Here is a 25,096-nt window from a genome sequence, read left to right as displayed (position 1 = left end):
TTAGCAAATATTTAAATTGGCATAACTTGATTAGTGTATCCGTTGGACCAATGAAATTTGGTGAATGGGTACATCTTGGTCTTCCTCACAATGCCCAATGGAAATATGCTTTGCGTGTAGTCTCACGATGTATATATATTGAATATGCTTTTTCTTAAAATATATCGAATCGTTATTACATACAGGATTTTCTATCCACGTAATTAGTTGACCAGGAATTTTAGGGTTGATGATCGAAGACTGGAATAGGATTGCGAATTTTAAATACACGTGTCAGTATACTTGATAATTCGATACGATAATGATAGCAAATATGCCAAAGCTATTTTTTTCAAATTGGACTATCTTGAGAATAACTATTTTTTAGTACCAAAGAAATTTGGGGAATCGTTACAATTTAGTATTTTACACACTGCATTATGGACATATGTTTTGCGAGTGGTATATCTTTATATATTTACCTAAGGAATCTGCGTTTCATTTTCAAGTTTCGCTTATCACAACGCTTTTGGACTTTAAGAGTTGAAAAATAACCACAAAATCATCAGTGTCTTGAAATTTTAAAAACCTTATTCCAATTATGTCTCAGTGCTAAACTTAGCCTATTCAAATAATGAACTATCCGTTAAATGATATCATATTGAAAATAACAAATAATTTTAAAAGTAAACAATTAAGTTCCTTACCCTTTCAAAAACCGGCAGGGAAATTTTTGAATATTTTAAACACTTATGGACACAATGCTCGACAACACGTGACACAACAATGTTCCCACCCTCCTAATTACCCGCTTGAAGAATTCAAGCACCCAATCGACTCGTTTTGTATATTATTGACTATTTCCTCAACAATATACCTCTAATCACCCACCACGTCGAGAACTTCGTTGCCTGTCTTCCTTGTTTTCGAGCGATGGAACAATGGATCTCGATAAAAATCGAAAGTCGAGTTTTAAATGCCAAAGATCGAGGAAATCGAGATAGAGAAAGCCTTGATCTTCGATTATCGATTCAAACTCGATTTTTCGAGTTCGATCTTGACCATTTCGTTTGATCTCAGCAGCACCACTACCGGCCTATGATAACGTCATCCGTCCCATGTGAAAGACCCGATTGGAAATCACGCCCTCTACACCAATAAAGCACCTCAATCAGTTGATCTTTCTCAAAACTTTTAGTCAAGTCGAATGGTTATAGGCGGTGTTCCCCAAACTTTGATGTGGGAGCATTTGTAAATTTATCTACCAATAATGTAAGCATTTATTCTAAGGAGATTTTTTAAAAAACTCGAATGTGTATTTTTAGTGTTTTTTCGATTAAGTAATAACCATGTATTTGTAAAAGCAGTTTTTTAAAGAACCGTCTATTTTTTCGATTAATCGATCTTTCGGTTCAAATTTCGATTTTTTTGCTGAGAATACAAGCATAGAAGTAAGAAAACAATTCATCATATGCTATATATGGAGAATGTTTCTCTATGGAAGCGAGGCTTGGACAGTGACAGCAGCAGAGAGGTCAGGAGTGGAAGCATTCGAAATGTGGTGCTACCGAAGAATGATGAAGGTGAGATGGATCGACCGTGTAAGTAACGAGGAAGTGCGAAGGAGAGTGGGAGAAAAGAGAATTATCCTAAAAACCTTAAGCAGAAGACGGGGCCTTAGGGCCGGGGAAAACTTAGTTGGTCATATTTTGAGGTATAATGGCCTGATAAAGACAATCTTTGAAGGACAGATGGAAGGGAAGGAGGACAAGGGACGGCCCCGAATGAGTTACATTGGACAGGTTATCAAGGATGTTAATGAGAGGAAATATGTCGCTACGAAAAAGTTAGGGTATAGGAGAGTGGAATGGCGAGCTTCGTCTAACCATTCTTAAGGCTGTTTTACACGGTACACGGAATTGCGCAGGTTAGAGCTGCATTAATTTCTAAAATGGCGTGGAATTGCGCGAATGCATGAACGAAATTAGAACAGGGGCTATTTTGCCGTCTCGCATCCACGCATTCTCGCATGTGTTCTAGCAATTCGCCGCTTTACACGACGCAATTTTGATTGCGCCTTCACACGTACGTCAGACTGCGCAATTCCGTGTACCGTGTAAAACGGCCTTTAGGCTCGTTGAATAATGATGACGATGATGTTGGAAAGTCGAGCTTTTCATTTTGATTAAATCTCGATCGCTCGAAAAATCGGTTTTAACCGACGTTTTTCCTTCACTACCACTTCCCATTAAACTTTCCACTTCGCATTATCAATTCTCCTCCAATCCCATATCTCTAATTCCTCCGTTGTTATCTCGTATTCTTTCATCAGCGTCCACATTTCTGCGACGTAAAGGCCATAACTCCTGATAAGTCTCTTAACCAGCTTTGTCTAAACTTTTACATAAATATTCTCTCATTGGCTCCTTCTTATTCGTGTAAGCCTCCTATGCTGACGTGATTCTCAAAAAAATGCTCTTGATAAACTTAAGCCGATCGTTATGTTTCTTTGCATTCCATTTCCTCATATGGCATAAACAAGTTAGTTACCCCTCCCTTTCAACTATCTCAAGAATTTTTATGCGGTGTTGGCTGGTTAAACTACTCTCATCCAAGGCCGTAGCCAGAAAATATTTTCGGTTTATGGAAATTTATATTTTAAGGACCTTGGGGTACGCCATACTCCCCAGACTCAGACCTTGAACCCCCGCCAATATTTGATCCTGAATCCGCTCCTGGTCAGGGCACTGGATTGCTTTGTGAGAGTCTGGATTCAAAACCTGGTTCATTCACAGGGATTGGTATAATGTAGCCTTCAATATCTCCCCTTCTCTGCTAGTTCCTTCAGGTCCCTGATGTACTTCGTACTTGTGTCCTTTTGCATCTTTCCCATGATATCTGTCTCTAGGTCTTCCTCGGAGGACTTTTTCTTCGCTTTATCACTCCATTATATTTTCACGTGATTGCTTTGTCATAAATGACATGACTTATCCACCGGTTCCTACTCTAGCGTATGTTTCTCCACAGTTCCTTTCTTTCTGTTATTCTTTAGCACCGCGTTTCTGCCTTAACCATCCATTTGGTCTTCCAACTGGTGTTAGATTCATAAAATATTATAGAGTCTATCCTACGTAACTTAACGGGACAATTTCATGGGAGGAGATCAGAGAGGATTAGTTACCCTTCTCCCCTCTCTCGAGGAAAATTCAAACTAATTAGAGCAACATGTACTTTACCCATATATGAGTGGTTTTTTGTATAACTTTTGTATCTTCAAATCTCTTAAATTCTGTAAAATAAATTTTGCGGAAAAATTTAGAAGACCTCTAAGTAGAATCGGTGCTCATTGGACGTCATAAATATTGTGAATGTGCGCTCACAACATAAAATTCGGGTACCACACCGTAAGCTTGCAGATTTATTGTGCATTTTTATCTGAAGCCTCAGTTTCCAAACTCAAAATCTTTTTGGATTTTCACCGGCTTTAGATGATTTTAGCTCACCGTGAGCCCTGCCAAATTTTTGCCCGGGTGTTGATATTTCACTTCAGCTTTCATTCTCCAAAATGCAAGAGGTAGAAGGTATTTATGCAAATATATTTTTAGGGCGGTGAGGTGTGACAAATAGTGCTCACATTGAACTTTTGTCGGTGTTTATGTAAAACTGTTTGAGTTGCTCTTTCATTTGATAGGTGATTGACTGATGAAAGTTAAGTGTAACAAATATAAGAAAGCGTTAAAACCCCGGAATTTTTAAATTGTTGTTAAACGTTTTATTTAAAACACTTTTCACTTCGAAAATACCTGGAACTATTCTTCCCGATCATTTTTTCGACAATATTATTTCATCATCAAGGTGTTTATTATTGAGACCTGAATAATGGCATAGTATTGCTAGAACCACTGTCGTGAAAAAAAGCATTAGTGTGGAATTTATGAAATGAATTTTCATGTCCTATTGCATATGTGTTTCTTAATCTTTATGAGCTGTAATATTCGATTTCCTTCGGGATTTTTTATCATTTTTTGTTACTTGTAATTTTGGGTGGATAACTGTTATTCTTTGTTCCAGAATCAGTTTGAAATAAACCTCCAGTATGAAGGGATTCCTTGCCGTTCTCCTTGTGGCAGTTCTCCACTATGCCAAGTAAGTAGCGCTGCATTTGTTTGTTTGATATAGCGACGATTTGGCCAAAACAAACTACAAATCGGTGACGAGATCAATTTTTGCATAGATCAATTAATCTTCTTCTGAACACAGAGACGGAAAGCAAAATTACCCTTGGTGGCACTAAATCGTGTGATATAAGCATAGTAAAATGCTTGCTGGATAATTTCGAATGATTGCTGCAAAAATAATTAACTACATTCTTGATTATCTCCTTTAAAATAGCGCCGAAGGCCAGTGTCAGTGTGCGGCCTTTTTGAGGTCATCCGAAGATCCCAGCCAGCCTGATCTGACCTCAAGAATGTACCTCAAGGAGGATGAGCATGTGGACAGCTGCGAAGGAGATGATATGCACAAGGCTTGCTCCGATATGTGCGCCCAGAGCGTAAGTGAATTCTTTGGTTAATTGTGCGATTTCTATTCTAGCATTAATTACAATACATTTATTTTCAAAAGATCATGTAGCCAATGACTTATAAGGATATAAGATTCGTCTTACATTAATATGAGTAATGAGAATAAATGATTTAATCTAATCTTCCGAAATTTTGCCTGTATAAGGGTAAGTTTTTGACTTAGCAAATGTAAAATAACTATGAAAAGTTAAGAGGTTCCTAAATATGCGATGCCTTGCTTATCTAGCCGTTTATTTTTACTGAGCAATATTGATGGCATAATGGTTTAAAGTCGTAAAATAACTCGCAGAGAATTCTATAACTTAATTAACTTTTCCATGAAATTATAGCAAACTCGTCAATCCTTTCGCGACTCTGTGCCACTATCCAAAATGTGTTTGAGTTCATTCGAGGGAACTTTAGCCTTAATCCTTGTTCACAAAAACTTAACATGACTTTACTTGGCAAAAATATTGGGTTGAAATAAAAAAAAGAGCTTGTATTGGTTCACAGTTTTTAATGGCGCAACTCGGGTTAGGTTTGCCATTAGCTGAAAAATGCTAAAATGTTTCTTAATATTTGCTTGTAGCAAGGAAGTTAATAATTCTATGGTGAGAGCTAAAAGCTATCGTAAGTCGAGTGAAATCGATTTCATGGTTGATGAATGGTTTGGGCTGTGAATGAAGGAGTATTGTATCAAGTGCTCTAGTTCTTAATTAATCAATTTATGTCACATTTAGTCATTTTGCTCGGGCTTTAGGGTGTTGAAAGTTTAGAGGAATTTCAGCGTAAAATGAATCATACATTCCCGCTGTTCCAGATTGGCCTGATGACCGATGGCGGAAACCTGGACTACGTCAGACCCGACGGCAAGACAGTGGGTGAATTGGCCTGCAGTCTACTCGACAAGGATGTTAACATGGGAGAGGTAAGGGCAAAGTCAAGTGTACTTCAAAGACGAGGCTCCAGTCCGTCCCTCAGAAGTTAATTCATGTTGCCCCTTTAGAGCGTGTTAATCAGTTTTCAAAAATGTCCACAGTGCGGCGATGGGCACAGAGTGGTCCATTTATTCTCAATATTTGCAATGAATCATTGACGTCTATCCTGTGGGGAGCTCATCCCCCTTATATTTGATGCGTCGGGATGTCGCCCAGAAAATTTAATGAGGTTATTATGAATAAGGCGAAAAATCTCCTGATGGGGTATAAAATTGGATATAAATGGGGTAAAAATTGCTTTAAAATCACAATTTCCATGATTAATTTTTTTCCGGGGGAGGGCCCTTGAACTCCCTCATTCAAGGTATTCGATACCCCTCCGACCTCCCGGAAGCCCGTACACCAATCGACGCCAATGCAAATAAGTTTTGAAATAAGGACGAATATCAGTGAAAATTTATGGATTTGATATATCATATTATCAATAAGATAAATCTCCATTCACAGCTCAATAAATGATTATTTTCCCGTGAAATTCAGAACGCTCTTCCGTCAGCGACGGGACTATTGGCTTTTGTTAAAATGCGCGGTGGGTAACTGTGGCCGACTAGAGAGACCTCCAGGGTAATAATATTCCTCATAGGAACAAGAGATATAAGGATGAAGAGATATGATATTTTCGATAAGATCACTTGAGCAATGAAGGACGTACGTGAGGCAAAAAATTCAAATAAATTTTTGGCAATTTTAAAGAAAAAATCTAAAATACAGAGGTGTCCTGTTAGTGAGATATCTAGCGAGTAAGCCTCTTTACATTTAAGTACCTCCTTTACCCTTGAACAGGTTTTGCCCTCGGACACTCATCGACGATAAAGGTTAAAATATTCATTGCCGAGTAAAAGTTGGTCATTGCGGGACTTTCTTTGTTCATTTTTGCATTTTGGTAATTCCAAGGTTGTGATTCTGATCAAACTTTACTCTGTGCTTCGTCATTATGACGATGACGGTATTTCGGAGGCGTAAGTCATCCGGATTTGCTTAAAGGCAAGGAACACGGTCTTCCTTCAGACCTGAAATTACGGTGCACTTTAGTGATTGCGCCGAAGCGTTGCACTTAGCTTTTCTTTGAGCCAAAACGATGACTACATGGGAACACGATGCATGCTTGTAGAAGATTCCTTCGGTCTTTCGATGCAGTAGGTGAGGGTTAAAACTGAACAACGCCGTATTTTTTCCATTCCTTTGTAGGGACACCTTAAGCGACCGCTCCAGCGATGGCGGGAAAAATGACAGTTTCTCGCGATCATTTTCCGCGATAGCTCGAGGGATGGGATTTCCATCCCTTTTTCCATCACTCGAGACATCGCTGAAACCACAGCTTGCACCGTCCTTCAGTCAATCAGGACGCACAGCCTATGAGTATTACAAAAGAGGATCCTCAAGTTGGCCTTTAAACGTGTTGTTAACCACCGCATATTCAAATGGGTTTACAAAATGGGTCGCCACTCGCGTCGCTGACGGACAAAATGATCCGAGATTCACGGGGAAATGTGGTATAAATAGCGGTTTTAACCGATATTAATATAGATAATGACGTGATCTATCAAACGCATAACTTTTCAATGCTATTCCTCGCAATAGCACGCATTACACTGCATAATTTGGGAAAAAAGTGGATCTAATCGCACTCATCACCGCGCCGCGGACATTTTTTTAAACCGATTAAATGGCGACCGAGGAGGCAACAGAAATCTACCTTCTGCCGTATAGAATTGGGCCTCCTCTATGCAGTTCACTTGGCACAGCTTTTAACAGCGATAGCAACGACACGTTCGGCTTTTAGTTTAAACACACTTATAAATACAGAAAATGACAGGAAAAAGCGATGGAAAAAGGACGGTGGGAATGGACGTGTGATTCTTAAAATGATGGATGGAGCGATCATTTCTTTGGTCCCTGAAAAGCTATCGTTGGAGCTATCCCTCAAACGGACGGATAAAATGCTCGTGTGATTTAGACTTTAGGGATAATTGGAAAGGGTTGTTGGGAAGTGAGGGTGGAGTCCTGAGGATGGAACGCCTCCCCCACAGCTCACCTGGAATACCTTGATTAGCATAAATTCTTCTTAGGTTGACAGCCGTGTGAATGGCTCCATCTCCAACATTTCGACAGCTCTTTTCGCTACTGTTTTGAGGGGTGAAGAGTGTCGACGTATGAGAAGTGGCCCCAATACATACTTTTGAAAGTAACTCAATTTTCCCACGCTCAACAGTGACACCCAACGATATGTATTGCGGCTACTCCACAGAACTCGATACATGTCTTCCCTGAAGTTAAAAGCAGAGCGAGCTGCCGAAACGTTTAAGATAAAGTCAATGTTGCCAACTTGAAATATTTTTCACGTATTATCCACCGGGAAAACCTCAAATCTTTCCCCAAATGCTTTGTTTTATGAGCCAAATGGGTCGAAATAAGAATGGTTTATAATGTGAAGCATAGAGCTCAACTTTATACTGAAGTGCATAAAGTGATTTTTATCTCCGAACTTTTTATAATAATATAATAATTTACTTGCTCCCATTATCTTTTATTGTACAATTTTTAATAGAAAAAGGAGAGGGAACTAAGGTGGTCTCCAATGTCAAAATACCAGAATTGAGCCACCATAAAATAACAAAAATTATGCCACAAAATAAACACAGAGACTATTACATTATTAGTGTTCCAATGAAATTACATAAAAATAAATGTTCAATTATTCTGGAGAAAAACCTGTCTTTGGAGGGTTTTAACATTTTATTAATTAAGAATTAATTTTTTTATTTCAGTGGGCAGTAGATTAAATATCTTTGGCCCCATACAGAGAAAGCAACGTTTAGATAAATTTAATCTTGGTCTGTTAGTTTCAATGATTGACTCGCTCCTTAAATTATTATAGTTTCATTAATCAACTGTTTTTTAACATAATGAAAAGGACTTGTCTGTTTCCACACTTATATCTATTTATGGCATTATGCGCCGAAACCTGGGTGGGTTGGAATAAATAAGTATGGATATAGAAAGGTCCTTTTCAATAACCTTTATATTATTGCATAAAGGTCTTTTTCTTTCATTCCGTGTACATATGTTCCGTTAATACTTCACATATAGTGACTAATGAGGTATCATTTTAAACGTTGAATCCCTGGCTTCTGGCTAAAAATACAATCTCAGTCTCAAATTTCACTATTTACCCATTAATTTAACTTAAATGCTTCGATTTTTCCATGTCGATTACTCGCTCGAGGTATATCGACTCCACACATTTCTTTATTTTTAACTTAAAAAAAAAAGTTTAATAACCCGTTAAATCCATAACTAAACCAAAGAAACAAAACACAAGCAGGCAAAAATATTAAAAATAAAATCAAAGAAGTATGAAGAATGCTAAACGTACTCTGAAAGAGACGTGTGTAATGAACTTAAAGATAACGTGTATCACGAGTAAATAAAAATATTGTGTTGAAAGTATTCAATAATTCAATGACGTGTTGATTGTCCCTACTGGTACCAGACTCTCTTGCCTTTTTGTATTCATATGTTTTATATATTTTTGCAAGGAAACAAGCACGAAGAAAGTACTTTATGACACACCTTCTTCTCTATTCAAACCCCAATTACACGGTTTCCTTAACATATTCCATTCTTATCATATTCCATTTGCTGGCCTCGGTGGCGGCGGGGTAACGTTCTCGCCTGCCAAACAAGAGGTCGCGGGTTCGAGTCCCGCCTGGGTAGGTTTACCCGGTCCAGGGCATGGTCGTTTGTGTACGTTTACTTGTTGAATTTGTTGAACACGCCGGTGTAAAATGGCCAATAAGAGTTGTATCCGGTGGTTTGAGAATATAATAATATAATATAATACTTATTTCCCGATGGTGTGAAAGCACGAAATTTTCGCATGGGATAGCTAGTTATATTTTAAAAAATAAATATTTCCACCGAATTACGCCAGAAACTGTATCTTTTATTTATCAACTGATTGCAACCTTCAAACTCCTCAGATCGCCGCCTTCTCCAAGCTCTGCGACGGAAACTGGGAGTTCCTCAAGGCCAGTACCCCTCAGTACATCTGCTGCAACGATGGACATTACTCTTCCTGCACGTAACTGGACTATCCACTGATTTAAAACTGATACATGAAAGAGGAGACGCTCTGGATTTTGGTGAATCCGCTTTGCCGCAGTATTGCCTTCAGCATCCTGGACTGCTTCTTTAGAAAATCATGCCTGGAGTAGTTTGCTTTCGATTTTTTGCCGTTCAACATCAACAATACTTGTGGATTCATGTCTGTACATCCCATACCAATCAATCGACATACTATGTGTTGCTATTGTTCTTGTTGGTTCTTGAATGCACTGTGTAATAACTTGTCATCCAACTGTGGCATAAGTAATAAAGTTTTGAAACAATGGAATACGTCGAAAATACTCTTAAGATTGCATAAATTCATTTTTCTTTCTCTTGAGTCGTGGTCCAGAATGAAAAGTATTACTTCCGCTCACGGTATATCGGCATATTTATTAAATGCTTTCTTCTTGGGCTTCAAATTTTATCTAATTTATCAAACAGGGCAAAACCTTAAGCATTTTTAATGAAATCCTTCACTTTTTACTTGCATTTTTACAGGAACTACCTAATTCTGTTTTTATGCATTCTAATATTTTGGTTTAAAATCCATAAATTTGCCAAAAATCGGTATTGGAATGAACCCGCTTTCAATATTGGACCAAAACTCCAGAGAAAGACAAATGCACACTGTACCTACATAAGGAGGTGAAGAGTTTTACTACTTGTCACATTTATTCGCAGAGAGTGGATGCATTGATTTAGGGTAGAATTAGATTTCAATTGCCGACTTATGAAATGTACTCATGGAGAAAACATCCTCCCGCATTGGAACACCTAATCGTGATCGGAGGACTTATCATATGTGATGGCAGCATTTTACAAAATGATTCAATACAATAAGCGTTTATGTAGATGGGCACGTCGCCAGTAGGGTGGGTGGGCTTTGTGAGTTTTAGCCCCCCAGAAAATTTTCCCTTGTGACGACTACATACAGTATGATCTGCTTTGGAGATCCTATTTGCATCTATGCCCTCTGACTCTTCATTTTTTTAAATGTTGATATATTTCATAGTGTTTACCATTAATCAGCGATAAATTCAATTTTCAGCATTATGTATACGGATCATTCGGCTGATTTGATGTAAAGTATGATTTTTGATGCGTTTCAATTCGATATTTCCACTGCACAAACACCCAACAATATCCCCCTCCGAATTAAATCTGCTCATCTAGTACTACTAGGGCTACTAGATGAGTGGATTTTATTTGAATGAGTGTTAACTCCAGACCATCACGATTTACCATTTAGCTACTTAATTTTAGAATTTTGGCCGTGGTGCCCTCAATTTATTGTCTGTATATTTTAAGGTGTAGGTGATTGTTTGCAATTATTACCAGATATTCTTCAGAGCATTGTTAAAGTTGATGAAACTGGACTTAAAACCAGTGACGTCATGGAAAAGTAAGCAGTGCTGGAACGCACTTTCCTTAACTTTTTTTAGAAGTGTGTGTTTGTGTGTGAGTGTTTTTTAATTACTAGTTATTATTTACATTTATTTAAAAAAATTTATTTTGGTTATTAATGTATACATTAGAAATTTTAGGCACCAAAATTGATAAAAGTGTTTTTTAAGTATCGATACCTCCACTGCACAAACGCGGTTTCGACACCAAAACTTAGGATATCTGCAAATATTGATCCTTTATCGTTGAATATAAACAGCATGACACTTATTTTGATTAAAATACTACATTACTTTCAAATATTTACGGACATTTCTAGATTTTATACTGATGTTGGCGCGGCGTCCTCGACAAAAGTCATAATACAGGTTTTTATATTTTACATTCATAAATGCAGTATTTCACTTTGATTTCAAATGAAAATGGAGAACCAGTGGCTTTTATTACTTTTTGAAAGTTGCGTTTTTCCCGTAGTTAGTGAGCCCCCTTAATTCGCAAAGAGCTTGCATTCAGTCCGTTATTTTCTTTCCAGATGAAAGCGAGAGTGATGGAATACTTGTTGAAGATAACTTGATAAGTCAACGTTTATTCGCTGGACCACCAAATAAGCTAATTATATCTTTACTTGCCCCCAAGGACACCCTCGGTGATAACGCGAGGGATGATTGATTTAGGTCAATTTCTGAAGTTCCTCAAACCACTTCTTTGGATGTCCCCTGAGCAGTTTAATAGGCCACCTGATGTTCATTCCCATCGAATGGGCTTCATAAACATTGGGAATGAAATCTTAAATTAGAAGCATGAATTAGTCTCACTCTCGAATGTTGAATAAGTTTCACTCTTTTATGCAGTTAAAGACGATAAACAATCATGATCATGCGGTAAGCGGTATCTCTTACATCAAAGTCGAATTTCATAATGATGTCCACCAAGTTAACTGCAAGTTATAAATATAGTCAATCAGTCAGAGAAGTATGCAATGGGTCGTATAAATTAATTCTTTTTGGTGCGCATAAAGCGATATTAAACTGTGAAATGATTTTTAAATGTAAAATGAATGAAATGAGGAAAGGCAAGGCATTTGGCAAAATCGGAAACCACATGATGGCCAAGGAACTCGTGTTTTTCAGCGGTGCTCCAATTTTACGCTCAGGAATGAGGTTATTCAAATTGCCCTCTGCGCCGTTGAGATTTGACAACCAGGGCATTACCTATTTCTCCTTTGCTTTTATGAAGCAAAGTTCTTCTTCTTACATTTAGGTTCTGTAGCGGGCACTAAAGAACCAACAATAGGTATGTCTACAAAGGGTGTCACGTCACCCACGCACGATTTACCTGTATAAGGGGCAATAACGTAGCCCAGAAACCCCTTGAAAAAGGAATATTTAAAATCTTCAAAATCGTTCTCTTGATAAATAATTATAGTTCATAATAAAAAATCTTACATTTCCTGAATATTAAGAAGTATAACTTGCAATGTTTACATTGTTATTCATTTTATTGATTCCTTATTGTAATAGTCGAGTCGTTGAAAAATAGCGGAAGAATATTATTTTAAAAGATTTTATTAAATACATATTCAATTAGGAACTTGCTTAATAATCGCCCATCTAAGAGACTTAATTTGCAGGGGGTGCTCGTAAGCACTTCTGGAACCCCCAATCATTAACACTCCAATGGATGCAATTGCATTGGAAGTTGACATCTCTTCTCTACTGGTATCATCCTTTCACTTCTATCTTAACATTTCCTTAACCCACCTGTAAATTCCCTCTTCCCAGCTATTCCTCAACAATCCCTAGTAATACATGTAAGACCAACACAAGGCATTGTTCGACCCTCTGAAAACAACATCGCAGTCAAGGACTTTTGAGTGTCAGAGGCATTTGTTACGAGTTTATTTTTACTTTCTATAATACATAGGATTTTGCATGCACGTACATAGTCGACCAGGAATTTTAGTGTTGATGATCAAAGATTGGAAGGTAAATCAATCGGATTGCGTATTTTCAATGCACGTGTCAGTATACTTGATAATTCGATACGATTATGATATCAAATATGCCAAATCTTTTTTGCAAAATGGAATATCTTGAGAAAAACTATTTTTTAAGACCAAAGAAATTAGAGGAATCGTTACAATTCAGTATTTTACAAACTGCATTATGGATATTCGTTTTGCAAGTGGAATATCTTTATATATTTATCTAAAGAATCTGCGTTGTATTTTCAAGAGTGGCTTATCACAATGCTTATGAACTTAAACAGTTGAAAAATAACCACATAATCAACACTCTCTTGAAATTTTTAAAACCTTATTCCGATTATGTGTCAATGGTTAACTTAATGGATCAAAGAATCAATTATCCGTCAAATAAAATCACATTGAAAATAACAAATATTTCTAACAGTGAAAAATTTAGTTCCTTACCCTTTCAAAAAACGGCGGGGAAATTTTTGAATATTAAACCACTTATGGGCACATGACTTGAAAATATGTGACACAACTATGTTTCCACCCCCCCTAATTACCCGCTTGATGAATTCAAGCGCCCAATCGACTCGTTAACGTCCCTATTAAAGCTAGAAATTGATTCACTGATTGTGTGATTGATACAAATTAGCAGCCCAAACTGTGATATGTGTGGGTATAAGGAATATTGGACGTAAAAGTAAAAAAATATTCATCGGGAGGAAAAATCTGAAATCTTTAAAAAGTCGATTACTTTTCGAGATATATCGACTTGAATTAACATGGGAGCCTTATGGGACTAAAATTTTTTAGGTTTTTTTCGGTATTTATAAATGCGTCAGGAACATGAGATTCCCTGGACGAAAACTAGATTTTTTGGTTGATTTTTCAGTGTGGTTGTCATTTCGAAAAATTGATATTTAGTATTTTTTATGATTTTTTGAAAGTGCCCCATGCTTTTCTTATGGCACTACGTAAAGAATTTTTTTGACCAACTTGCAATCATCGCAGGACAAATTCCTTAAAACGCAAGATACTAGATTTTTTGGTTGATTTTTTGGCTATCTCGGAATTTTCATATGTCGACACAATTCCGAGGAATAAACGATTTCGACTTTCCATTGTAGAGGTGGTCGAATTTTCAATCTTGGATTTCGGCGTTGAGACATGTGCCATATGAAAATTTGGAATCTCCAAGAAAAACCGTTAGAGGGTTCTCCGAACCCTCACATTTGAGCTTACTTTCGCCGTATCCCTCTTGGTTAATCAATAATTAAATTCCGAAAAATGTCCTGCAAGCGAAAAATCATTGTCGCCATTTTTTTGTGGAGCATGCAATCTTGAATATCTTAGCAACCGTTTAAGCTAGAGGAATGAAATTTTCAGATAAATAATATTATTAAAATGGTCAACTTTTGCAATGATGACCATTCCGCTCGATCGATTCATGTGCGAGTTATATCGATACGAATCTCCTTGGATACGCTTTAATCGCTAATAACTTTTTTATTGATCAAGTTTTGAACATGAATGTCATACAAAATACGACTGAAAATGTCATTCATCCGACAAAAGTTAAATCAGGCGAATCGATTGATTAGACTCGAAGTTATGATCGATACAAGGTTGTATTCGATTGAGCCATTTTTTGGGCTTATTTACATAGTTACGGAAATAAAAATTTTAACAATATGTAAGGAAAAAAATGAATTATGCGCACACATAAATTATTTAGATGAATTATGTTTCCTACTGAAGATACATCGATTTGAATTTATGTCTTTTTGTATTAGGCCCCCGTAAGAAATACACGCATCCCGTCCAATTACGTCACCAATATAAGAACATAGGCTTAATTTTGAAAGCGGGGATATTAGAGAAGGCAGGGATAAGGGAGTGACCATAGAAGGGATATCAATAGGATTGCGGATTTTATAGTACAGATGTCAGCAGTGTCTAAAGTACGATTCGATTAGTATAGCAAATACGCAAATTGGCATAACTTGATAAGTGTGTACGTTGGACCAATGAAACTTGGTAAACAGGTACATCTTGGTATTCCTCACGATACTCTATGGTAGTATGTTTTGTATTCAGTCTCACGTTCGATATATATCGAATCTACTTTTTCTTAAAATATATCGAATTGCTATAACATGTAGGATTTAACATTCAAGGACATAGTTTACTAGGGATTAAATAGTAGATACACATAGACTGGATTTAAAACCAATAGCATTGCGGATTTTACAGTACAGATGTCAGTATGATCGAAAAATCGATTCGATTATTATAGCAAATACGTAAATGGGCATAACTTCCATAGATTTACCGTTGGATCAATGAAATTTGGTGATTGGGTACATATTGGTATTCCTCACGATGCCCAATGAAAATTTGTTTTGTACGTAGTCTCACATTCGATATATATCGAATCAACTTTTTCTTCAAATGTATCGAATTGCTATAACATGTAGGATTTTACATCCAAGGACATAGTTTACTAGGGATTAAATAGTAGATACCCATTGACTGGATTTTAAACCAATAGCCTTGAGGATTTTACAGTACAGATGTCAGTATGATCGAAAAATCGATTCGATTATTATAGCAAATACGTAAATGGGCATAACTTCAATAGATTTACCGTTGGATCAATGAAATTTGGTGATTGGGTACATATTGGTATTCCTCACGATGCCGAATGAAAATTTATTTTGTAAGTAGTCTCACATTCGATATATATCGAATCTACTTTTTCTTAAAATATATCGAATTGCTATAACATGTAGGATTTTACATCCACAGGCATAGTTGACCAGGTATTAAATAGTAGATACCCATAGACTGAAAATTAAACCAATGGGATTGCGGACTTTACCGTACAGATGTCAGTATGATCGAAAAATCGATTCGATTATTATAGCATATACACAAATTGGTATAACTTGAAAAGTATACCCGTTGGACCAATGAAATTTGGCGAATGTGCACATCTTGGTAATCCTCACACTGCCCAACAGAAATATGCTTTGTATGTTGTCTAACGTGCGATATATATCGAATATGCTTCTTCTTCATATATATCGAACCGCTATAACATATAGGATTTTACATCCAAGGGCATAGTTGGCCAGGTATTGTATAGTAGACACACAGACTGAAAATTAAACCAATAGCCATGCGGATTTTACAGTACAGATGGCAGTGTAATCGCAAGATCGATTCGATTATTCTATCAAATACGCAAATTTGCAAAACTTGATTAGTTTATACGTTGGTCCAATGAAATTTGGCAAATGGGTACATCTTGGTATTCCTCACAATGCCCAAATGAAACATATTTTGTGTATAGTCTCACGTTCGGTATTAATCGAATCTACTTTTTCTTAAAATATATCGTATTGCTATAACATATAGGATTTTACATCAAGCTCAAGTTAAATCAAGCAAATCGAGCGATTACAGTCGAAGTTATGATCGATAAAAGGTTGCATTCGATTGCGCCATTTTTCAGACCTATTTACATAGTTACGGGGATAAAAATTATAACAATATGTAAGGGAAGAAATGAATTATGCGTACACATTAATTATTTAGATGAGTATTGTTTCCTAACGAAGATATATTAATATGAATTTATATCTTTTTGTATTAGCTCCCCGTAAGAAATACACGCATCGCCCTATATACGTCACCAATATAAGAACATAGTCGAAATTTTGAAAGCGGGGATACAAGAGAAGAGAGGGATAAGGGTATGGCCCTAGAATGGAGGGGTTATCAATACGATGCGAATTTTTCAATACAGGTGGCAGTATAGTCGAATGTACGATTCGATTTTTATAGCAAATACGCAAATTGGCATAAAATGATAAGTGTATACGTTGAACCAATGAAATTTAGTGAATTGGTACATCATGGTATTCCTCACAATGTGCAATGGAAACATGTTTTGTAAATAGTCTCACGCTCGATATATATCGAATCTACTTTTTCTTAAAATATATCGAATTGCTATAGCATATAGGATTTTACATCTAATGACATAGTAGACCAGGAAATATATAGTAGATACCCATAGACCAGAAATTAAACAAAAAATATTGCGAATTTTAAAGTACAGATGTCAGTATGATCGAAACATCGATTCGATTATTATAGCAAATACGTTAATTGGCATAACTTCAATAGTGTTTCCGTTTGACCAATGAAATTTGGTGAATGGGTACATCTTTGTATTCCTCACAATGCCCAATGAAAATATGTTTTGCATGTAGTCTCACATTCGATATATATCGAATCTGCTTTTTCACAATTTATATCGAATAGCTATAACATATAGGATTTTACACCCACGGGCATTGTTGACCAGGAATTATATAGTAGATGACCATAGACTGGATATAAAAAAAATTTCATTGCGGATTTTACATTACAGATGTCAGTATAATCGAAAGATCGAATAGATTATTTTAGCAAATACGCAAATTGGCATAACTGGATTAGTAAATACGTTGGACCAATGAAAATTGGTGAATGGGTACATCTTGGTATTCCTCACATTGCCCAATGGAAATATTGTTTATGTTTAGTCTCACGTTCGATATATATCGTTTCTACTTTTTCTTAAAATATATCGAATTGCTATAACATATAGGATTTTACACCCACGGCCATTGTTGACCAGCAATTATATAGAAGATGACCATAGCGTGGAAATAAAATCAATATCGTTGCGGATTTTACAGTGCAGATGTCAGTATAATCGAAAGATCGATTCGATAGTTATAGCAAATGCTGAAATTAGCATATTTTGATTAGTATATACGTTGCACCAATGAAATTTTGTGAATGGGTACATCTTGGTATTCCTCACATTGCCCAATGGAAATATGTTTTGCATGTAGTCTCACGTTCGATACATATCCAATCTGCCTTTTCACAAATTATATCGAATAGCTATAACATTTAGGATTTTACACCCACGGGCATTGTTGACCAGCAATTATATAGAAGATGACCATATCGTGGAAATAAAATCAATATCGTTGCGGATTTTACAGTACAGATGTCAGTATAATCGATAGATCGATTCGATAGTTATAGCAAATGCTGAAATTAGCATATTTTGATTAGTATATACGTTGCACCAATGAAATTTTGTGAATGGGTACATCTTGGGATTCCTCACAATGCCCAATTGAAATATTGTTTATGTTTAGTCTTACGTTCGATATATATCGAATCTACTTTTTCTTAAAATATATCGAATTGCTATAACATATAGGATTTTACATCCAAGGACATAGTTGACCAGGAAATATAGAGAAGATTTCTATTTAATCGAATAAAAATCCACGGCATTGCGGATATTACAGTGCAGATTGCAGTTTTATCGAAAGATCGATTCCATAATTGTAGCAAATACGCGAATTGGCATAACATGATTAGTATTTACGTTGGACCAATGACACTTGGTAAATGGGTACATCTTGGTATTCCTCACCATGCCCAACTGAAATATTTTTTGTTTATAGTCTCACGTTCGATATAAATCGAATCTACTTTTTCTTAAAATATATCGAATTGCTATTACCCAACTAGCACAGATTTTGCCTTATCCCTAAATACGAGGATATTATACATATATGCCGTGACGAAACCTATCTGAAAGCAGAGATAAAGTATGAATAATCCACGCCGTTTTTTGGGATAAATCGGAGATGCACTTCCGCATTTTTGGAGATATGCCTATCCTTACGCCGTATAATTGCCGCTAGGTGGCAGCTGTTTCGCGTACGATCGCTGCGCTGCCACGCGAGATTCATGAGAACTACGTGAAAATAATGTAATAACCGTAATAACATAAATTGGCTTTCGATGAGGAAAGATTCAATGCATTACTTTTCATCATTTTATATTATGGTATCCCTTATAGCTTCAAATATGCCAGAGACATCTCACGAGGCATATATGACCACTCTGTCTATGAGGTCTGTATCAGGCCTATGAGATCATATCTCGTGAGATTCCTCTGAGATATTTGATGCTACATGGGATACTGCAATACAATACTGTATAATAACATACACGATGAAATATAATGCACTGAATCATTCACCATCGAAAGCCAATACCGCATTAGTCTCCACAATGAGTTTTTTTTTTCACTATGTTACACATTCACGCACGTTTAGGAACATACCCAAAAATCCGTTAGAAGTAAGGTGGAAAATAAACAAAATTATTGCTCTAAAAACGATATATTTAATGAATGATTCATCTTGAAACGATATACAATACACTAGAACACGGAGCAGTCCTTATACCTTCATCGGTAAACCATAAATCTTACTGTTCAATTCCTTACATCACATTATAGAGGAGACTGGTGAATTACCTTACGTATGGTTTCTAAAAGCACAAATTCGAAATCCATTACCGTTATACCAAAGAATTTGGCAATTACGATCACTAATACCTCGCATTTGTTAACAAATCACAGCACTGTCGATGATTCCTTCATTAATATCCACGACAATCCGGGATGTTTTGATGTGTCGCCACAACTGTACGTACCGTCGTAGCTTACATCGAACTCAGGCACACAAAAACGATGCTTAGGTCGCATTATCACATTAACTATTATTGTATACACAAAATAATCAACGATTTTTACTCACAAACACCACTATACACAACACCAAAAATGTAAACACGAAGCCACTAATGGCTTTAACGGTAATGGAGGACTTCAGCGCTGCTATGCGGCCAATTTTGGCAATATGGTACCATGACATCCCCTCCCCAAACGCTTGAAATCGTGGAAAAAAGGGATATTACACATGGAGGATAAGCTTATCCCCACAATATCTGATTTCTCCAAGGATAAGTTCAAATCTGTGCTGGCTGGGTACATGTAGGATTTTACATCCAAGGACATAGTTGACCAGGAAATATAGAGAAGTTTTCTATTAACTGCAATTAAAATCCACGGCATTGCGGATATTACAGTGCAGATTGCAGTTTTATCGAAAGATCGATTCGATAATTGTAGCAAATACGCGAATTGGCATAACATGATTAGTATTTACGTTGGACCAATGACATTTGGTAAATGGGTACATCTTGGTATTCCTCATAATGCCCAATGGAAGTATTTTTTGTTTATAGTCTCACGTTCGATATAAATCGAATTTACTTTTTCTTAAAATATATCGAATTGCTATTACATATAGGATTTTACATCCAAGGACATAGTTGACCAGGAATTATGTAGTAGATACCCATAGACTGGACGTTAAACCAATAGCATTGCGGATTTAACAGTACAGATGTCAGTATAATTGAAAAATCGATTTGATTATTTTAGCAAATATTTAAATTGGCATAACTTGATTAGTGTATCCGTTGGACCAATGAAATTTGGTGAATGGGTACATCTTGGTCTTCCTCACAATGCCCAATGGAAATATGCTTTGCGTGTAGTCTCACGATGTATATATATTGAATATGCTTTTTCTTAAAATATATCGAATCGTTATTACATACAGGATTTTCTATCCACGTAATTAGTTGACCAGGAATTTTAGGGTTGATGATCGAAGACTGGAATAGGATTGCGAATTTTAAATACACGTGTCAGTATACTTGATAATTCGATACGATAATGATAGCAAATATGCCAAAGCTATTTTTTTCAAATTGGACTATCTTGAGAATAACTATTTTTTAGTACCAAAGAAATTTGGGGAATCGTTACAATTTAGTATTTTACACACTGCATTATGGACATATGTTTTGCGAGTGGTATATCTTTATATATTTACCTAAGGAATCTGCGTTTCATTTTCAAGTTTCGCTTATCACAACGCTTTTGGACTTTAAGAGTTGAAAAATAACCACAAAATCATCACTGTCTTGAAATTTTAAAAACCTTATTCCAATTATGTCTCAGTGCTAAACTTAGCCTATTCAAATAATGAACTATCCGTTAAATGATATCATATTGAAAATAACAAATAATTTTAAAAGTAAACAATTAAGTTCCTTACCCTTTCAAAAACCGGCAGGGAAATTTTTGAATATTTTAAACACTTATGGACACAATGCTCGACAACACGTGACACAACAATGTTCCCACCCTCCTAATTACCCGCTTGAAGAATTCAAGCACCCAATCGACTCGTTTTGTATATTATTGACTATTTCCTCAACAATATACCTCTAATCACCCACCACGTCGAGAACTTCGTTGCCTGTCTTCCTTGTTTTCGAGCGATGGAACAATGGATCTCGATAAAAATCGAAAGTCGAGTTTTAAATGCCAAAGATCGAGGAAATCGAGATAGAGAAAGCCTTGATCTTCGATTATCGATTCAAACTCGATTTTTCGAGTTCGATCTTGACCATTTCGTTTGATCTCAGCAGCACCACTACCGGCCTATGATAACGTCATCCGTCCCATGTGAAAGACCCGATTGGAAATCACGCCCTCTACACCAATAAAGCACCTCAATCAGTTGATCTTTCTCAAAACTTTTAGTCAAGTCGAATGGTTATAGGCGGTGTTCCCCAAACTTTGATGTGGGAGCATTTGTAAATTTATCTACCAATAATGTAAGCATTTATTCTAAGGAGATTTTTTTTACTACTCGAATGTGTATTTTTAGTGTTTTTTCGATTAAGAAATAACCATGTATTTGTAAAAGCAGTTTTTTAAAGAAACGTCTATTTTTTTCGATTAATCGATCTTTCGGTTCAAATTTCGATTTTTTTGCTGAGAATACAAGCATAGAAGTAAGAAAACAATTCATCAGATGCTATATATGGAGAATGTTTCTCTATGGAAGCGAGGCTTGGACAGTGACAGCAGCAGAGAGGTCAGGAGTGGAAGCATTCGAAATGTGGTGCTACCGAAGAATGATGAAGGTGAGATGGATCGACCGTGTAAGTAACGAGGAAGTGCGAAGGAGAGTGGGAGAAAAGAGAATTATCCTAAAAACCTTAAGCAGAAGACGGGGCCTTAGGGCCGGGGAAAACTTAGTTGGTCATATTTTGAGGTATAATGGCCTGATGAAGACAATCTTTGAAGGACAGGTGGAGGGGAAGGAGGACAAGGGACGGCCCCGAATGAGTTACATTGGACAGGTTATTAAGGATGTTAATGAGAGGAAATATGTCGCTACGAAAAAGTTAGGGTATAGAAGAGTGGAATGGCGAGCTTCGTCTAACCATTCTTAAGGCCGTTTTACACGGTACACGGAATTGCGCAGGTTAGAGCTGCATTAATTTCTAAAATGGCGTGGAATTGCGCGAATGCATGAACGAAATTAGAAAAGGGGCTGTTTTGCCGTCTCGCATCCACGCATTCTCGCATGTGTTCTAGCAATTCACCGCTTTACACGACGCAATTTTGATTGCGCCTTCACACGTACGTCAGACTGCGCAATTCCGTGTACCGTGTAAAACGGCCTTTAGGCTCGTTGACTAATGATGACGATGATGTTGGAAAGTCGAGCTTTTCATTTTGATTAAATCTCGATTGCTCGAAAAATCGGTTTTAACCGACGTTTTACCTTCACTACCACTTCCCATTAAACTTTCCACTTCGCATTATCAATTCTCCTCCAATCCCATATCTCTAATTCCTCCGTTGTTATCTCGTATTCTTTCATCAGCGTCCACATTTCCGCGACGTAAAGGCCATAACTCCTGATCAGTCTCTTAACCAGCTTTGTCTAAACTTTTACATAAATATTCTCTCATTGGCTCCTTCTTATTCGTGTAAGCCTCCTATGCTGACGTGATTCTCAAAAAAATGCCCTTGATAAACTTAAGCCGATCGTAATGTTTCTTTGCATTCCATTTCCTCATATGGCATAAACAAGTTAGTTACCCCTCCCTTTCAACTATCTCAAGAATTTTTATGCGGTGTTGGCTGGTTAAACTACTCTCATCCAAGGCCGTAGCCAGAAAATATTTTCGGTTTATGGAATAGTAGACAAACATAAAATATACATATTTATTATAAACCCTTAAAGGAAAATATAAAAATATTATTATAAAATTGAATTTAGCCTTCTATCGTTTCTTTGCAGCAACCGAATGAAATAACTCCTCGGTGTCGATGTCAATTCTGCTGTCCCTCAGGAGGCTCATAAGTCACTCACCTCTCTACTAATTCACAGCACTATTATTTCACACACTGCACTGCAACTACGCACACTGCACCTACAAATACCTCGTTTAGATAATTATTGACTTAAGTCGCATTGGTCTACTAGATGTCCCTGCGCTGCTATATAATATCGTCGTGTGAGCACCAAGTGAGCATAAAGTATCTATTTATTTTTTTTCATTTCGGGGGGGGATCAATCCCCCTTGATCCCCCCCTGGCTACGGCCTTGCTCTCATCGCATCATTTAATGCAGGCGTGAAGAAGAAGGCCCATATGTGTTTCGGGTTGCCTACAGACGCTTACCTAATTGATTTCGGCGAGCACCTTATTCGATCATAAAATCGATGAAAAAGAAATAACTTGCAGATTTAGGTTTTGATGACAATAGGGTTGGTCATTAAAATTCGTTATTCGTTATTCATGGAAAACAATAGCTATGTGAAAGGAGAAAATAAGTTACGACGAAGAAAAGTCGTCCTTAATCAGCTCTTCTCTTATAATTTTAAAATAAATAAACGCAGCGCCCAATTTAAATAGTTTGTGATATCAATACAATTTCGGCTCATTTTCTCATTCAGAAAGAACCGTTCATCGAAGGAACGACTCGCTCACAATAACGTGTGCTACAGTAGAGTAGAGGCAAGGTGACACCTTGGAGTAGAGGCGGGTCACGAAGAACCGAACTGCCAAAACGAACAGTTCAGTGAAATGAATCGGAGGAAATAGCCAGATAAATTTTATTTAGATCTTAAAAAGACATCGTGGAACATGTAATAATTATGGATGTTAATCGCATGTGCTATTTAGAGAGATAGGGACTGGACTTTAGAATTTCTAACTCTGAATAAGGAAAATCTTCCAGAAGGAGAATTAATGCACGGGGTGTCATACAGTAGTCATGAAGTACTACCATCAATCTCCATCGTTCCTCAAGCAGAGGTTAAACAGGAGAGGAAATAATATGGAAAATATGCTATATACAGAGTTATCATAAAAGAATGGTGCGGTTTTGAACATGGCTCAAAAGAAAATAGAATTAATTACAGTTTATCCTATTTATTTTTCAGCTTTCTCGTCTCAAACAGTTTTTTCACATAATTAATATATTTCAATATGTGCGCCCTTGGCCGCTCGATAAGAGAGAAACCCAGCGTCGATATTAGCCTAATCCTAACGAAATGCGCCAAGGGAACCACGGCCTAGCGTCCAATCCCACGGGCGGAGTTCTGTACTTGAAGTGCCCTCCTCAAGGCTCTACAAAAGGGGTTGGGTAGCCTTAGAAAAATCTCTACCAACTTATTCCTACTATCTTCCCATGGGTTACAGAAACCGCCCCATTCTTTTTCTTTAAGAGTAGGCTAATGTCGATGCTAGGTTTCTCTTTTGTCAAGCCACTAAGGGTGCAAATATTGGAATTTTTTATTGCGAGAGAAAACTGTTTGAGGCGACAACCTCTAAAAATAGAAAAAATAAACTATAAGTAATTCTGTTTTCATTTAAAGCGCGTTCCAAACCGCACTATTCTTTTATGATAACCCCCTTTATTCAAGTAATATGCCCTGACTGTTTGTCAAGAACAGACATTCAGAACTGTTACTTAGGTATGTATTTGGAACCATTCTTTTCGCTGAAGAGAATAAAAATGAACCCTTCATAAAAAGGAACAGTTTAACCCACTTTTACAGTTGAGGCGAGGTTGTAGGGTGTCTAAAACGCGGTGACCCCCTCTGCATGAGTTGCTGACGTCAAAAACTAATCTGCGATAGATTTTAGGCCGTCAAATTTTTGTCACGAACATTTCGTTAAGAATGCGACGGATCGGCCTTTTCATTTTTCAAACTATATCGCAATAGACCATTATAATCAATGGTAACCGAACCCTTAGTTG

At 36.8% G+C, this 25,096-nt stretch overlaps 1 protein-coding gene across 1 annotated transcript; it reads left to right on the top strand.

Annotated features, from left to right (window-relative positions):
• The first annotated feature begins 4,014 nt into the window (after window positions 1–4,014).
• LOC124162043 lies at window positions 4,015–9,935 on the top strand. The gene is made up of 4 exons (XM_046538375.1): window positions 4,015–4,125; window positions 4,372–4,531; window positions 5,362–5,469; window positions 9,523–9,935. The coding sequence occupies exons 1-4, from the start codon at window positions 4,076–4,078 to the stop codon at window positions 9,625–9,627; spliced, it is 423 nt and encodes a 140-aa protein (XP_046394331.1). The 5' UTR covers window positions 4,015–4,075; the 3' UTR covers window positions 9,628–9,935.
• The last annotated feature ends 15,161 nt before the right edge of the window (window positions 9,936–25,096 follow it).

This window comes from Ischnura elegans, chromosome 7 (assembly GCF_921293095.1).
Source record: "Ischnura elegans chromosome 7, ioIscEleg1.1, whole genome shotgun sequence".
NCBI classification, from domain to species: Eukaryota; Metazoa; Arthropoda; class Insecta; order Odonata; family Coenagrionidae; genus Ischnura; species Ischnura elegans.
Note: the sequence above shows the minus strand (reverse complement) of the source record. Positions and strands in the feature narration are given on the sequence as shown.

What these genes read in the sequence shown, in the direction of transcription:
- LOC124162043 (XM_046538375.1), top strand. Translation starts at nt 4,076, where the DNA reads ATGAAGGGATTCCTTGCCGTTCTCCTTGTGGCAGTTCTCCACTATGCC. An exon ending in CCGATATGTGCGCCCAGAGC is followed by an intron (nt 4,532 to 5,361) that starts GTAAGTGAATTC and finishes CCGCTGTTCCAG; the next exon opens with ATTGGCCTGATGACCGATGG. An exon ending in AGGATGTTAACATGGGAGAG is followed by an intron (nt 5,470 to 9,522) that starts GTAAGGGCAAAG and finishes CAAACTCCTCAG; the next exon opens with ATCGCCGCCTTCTCCAAGCT.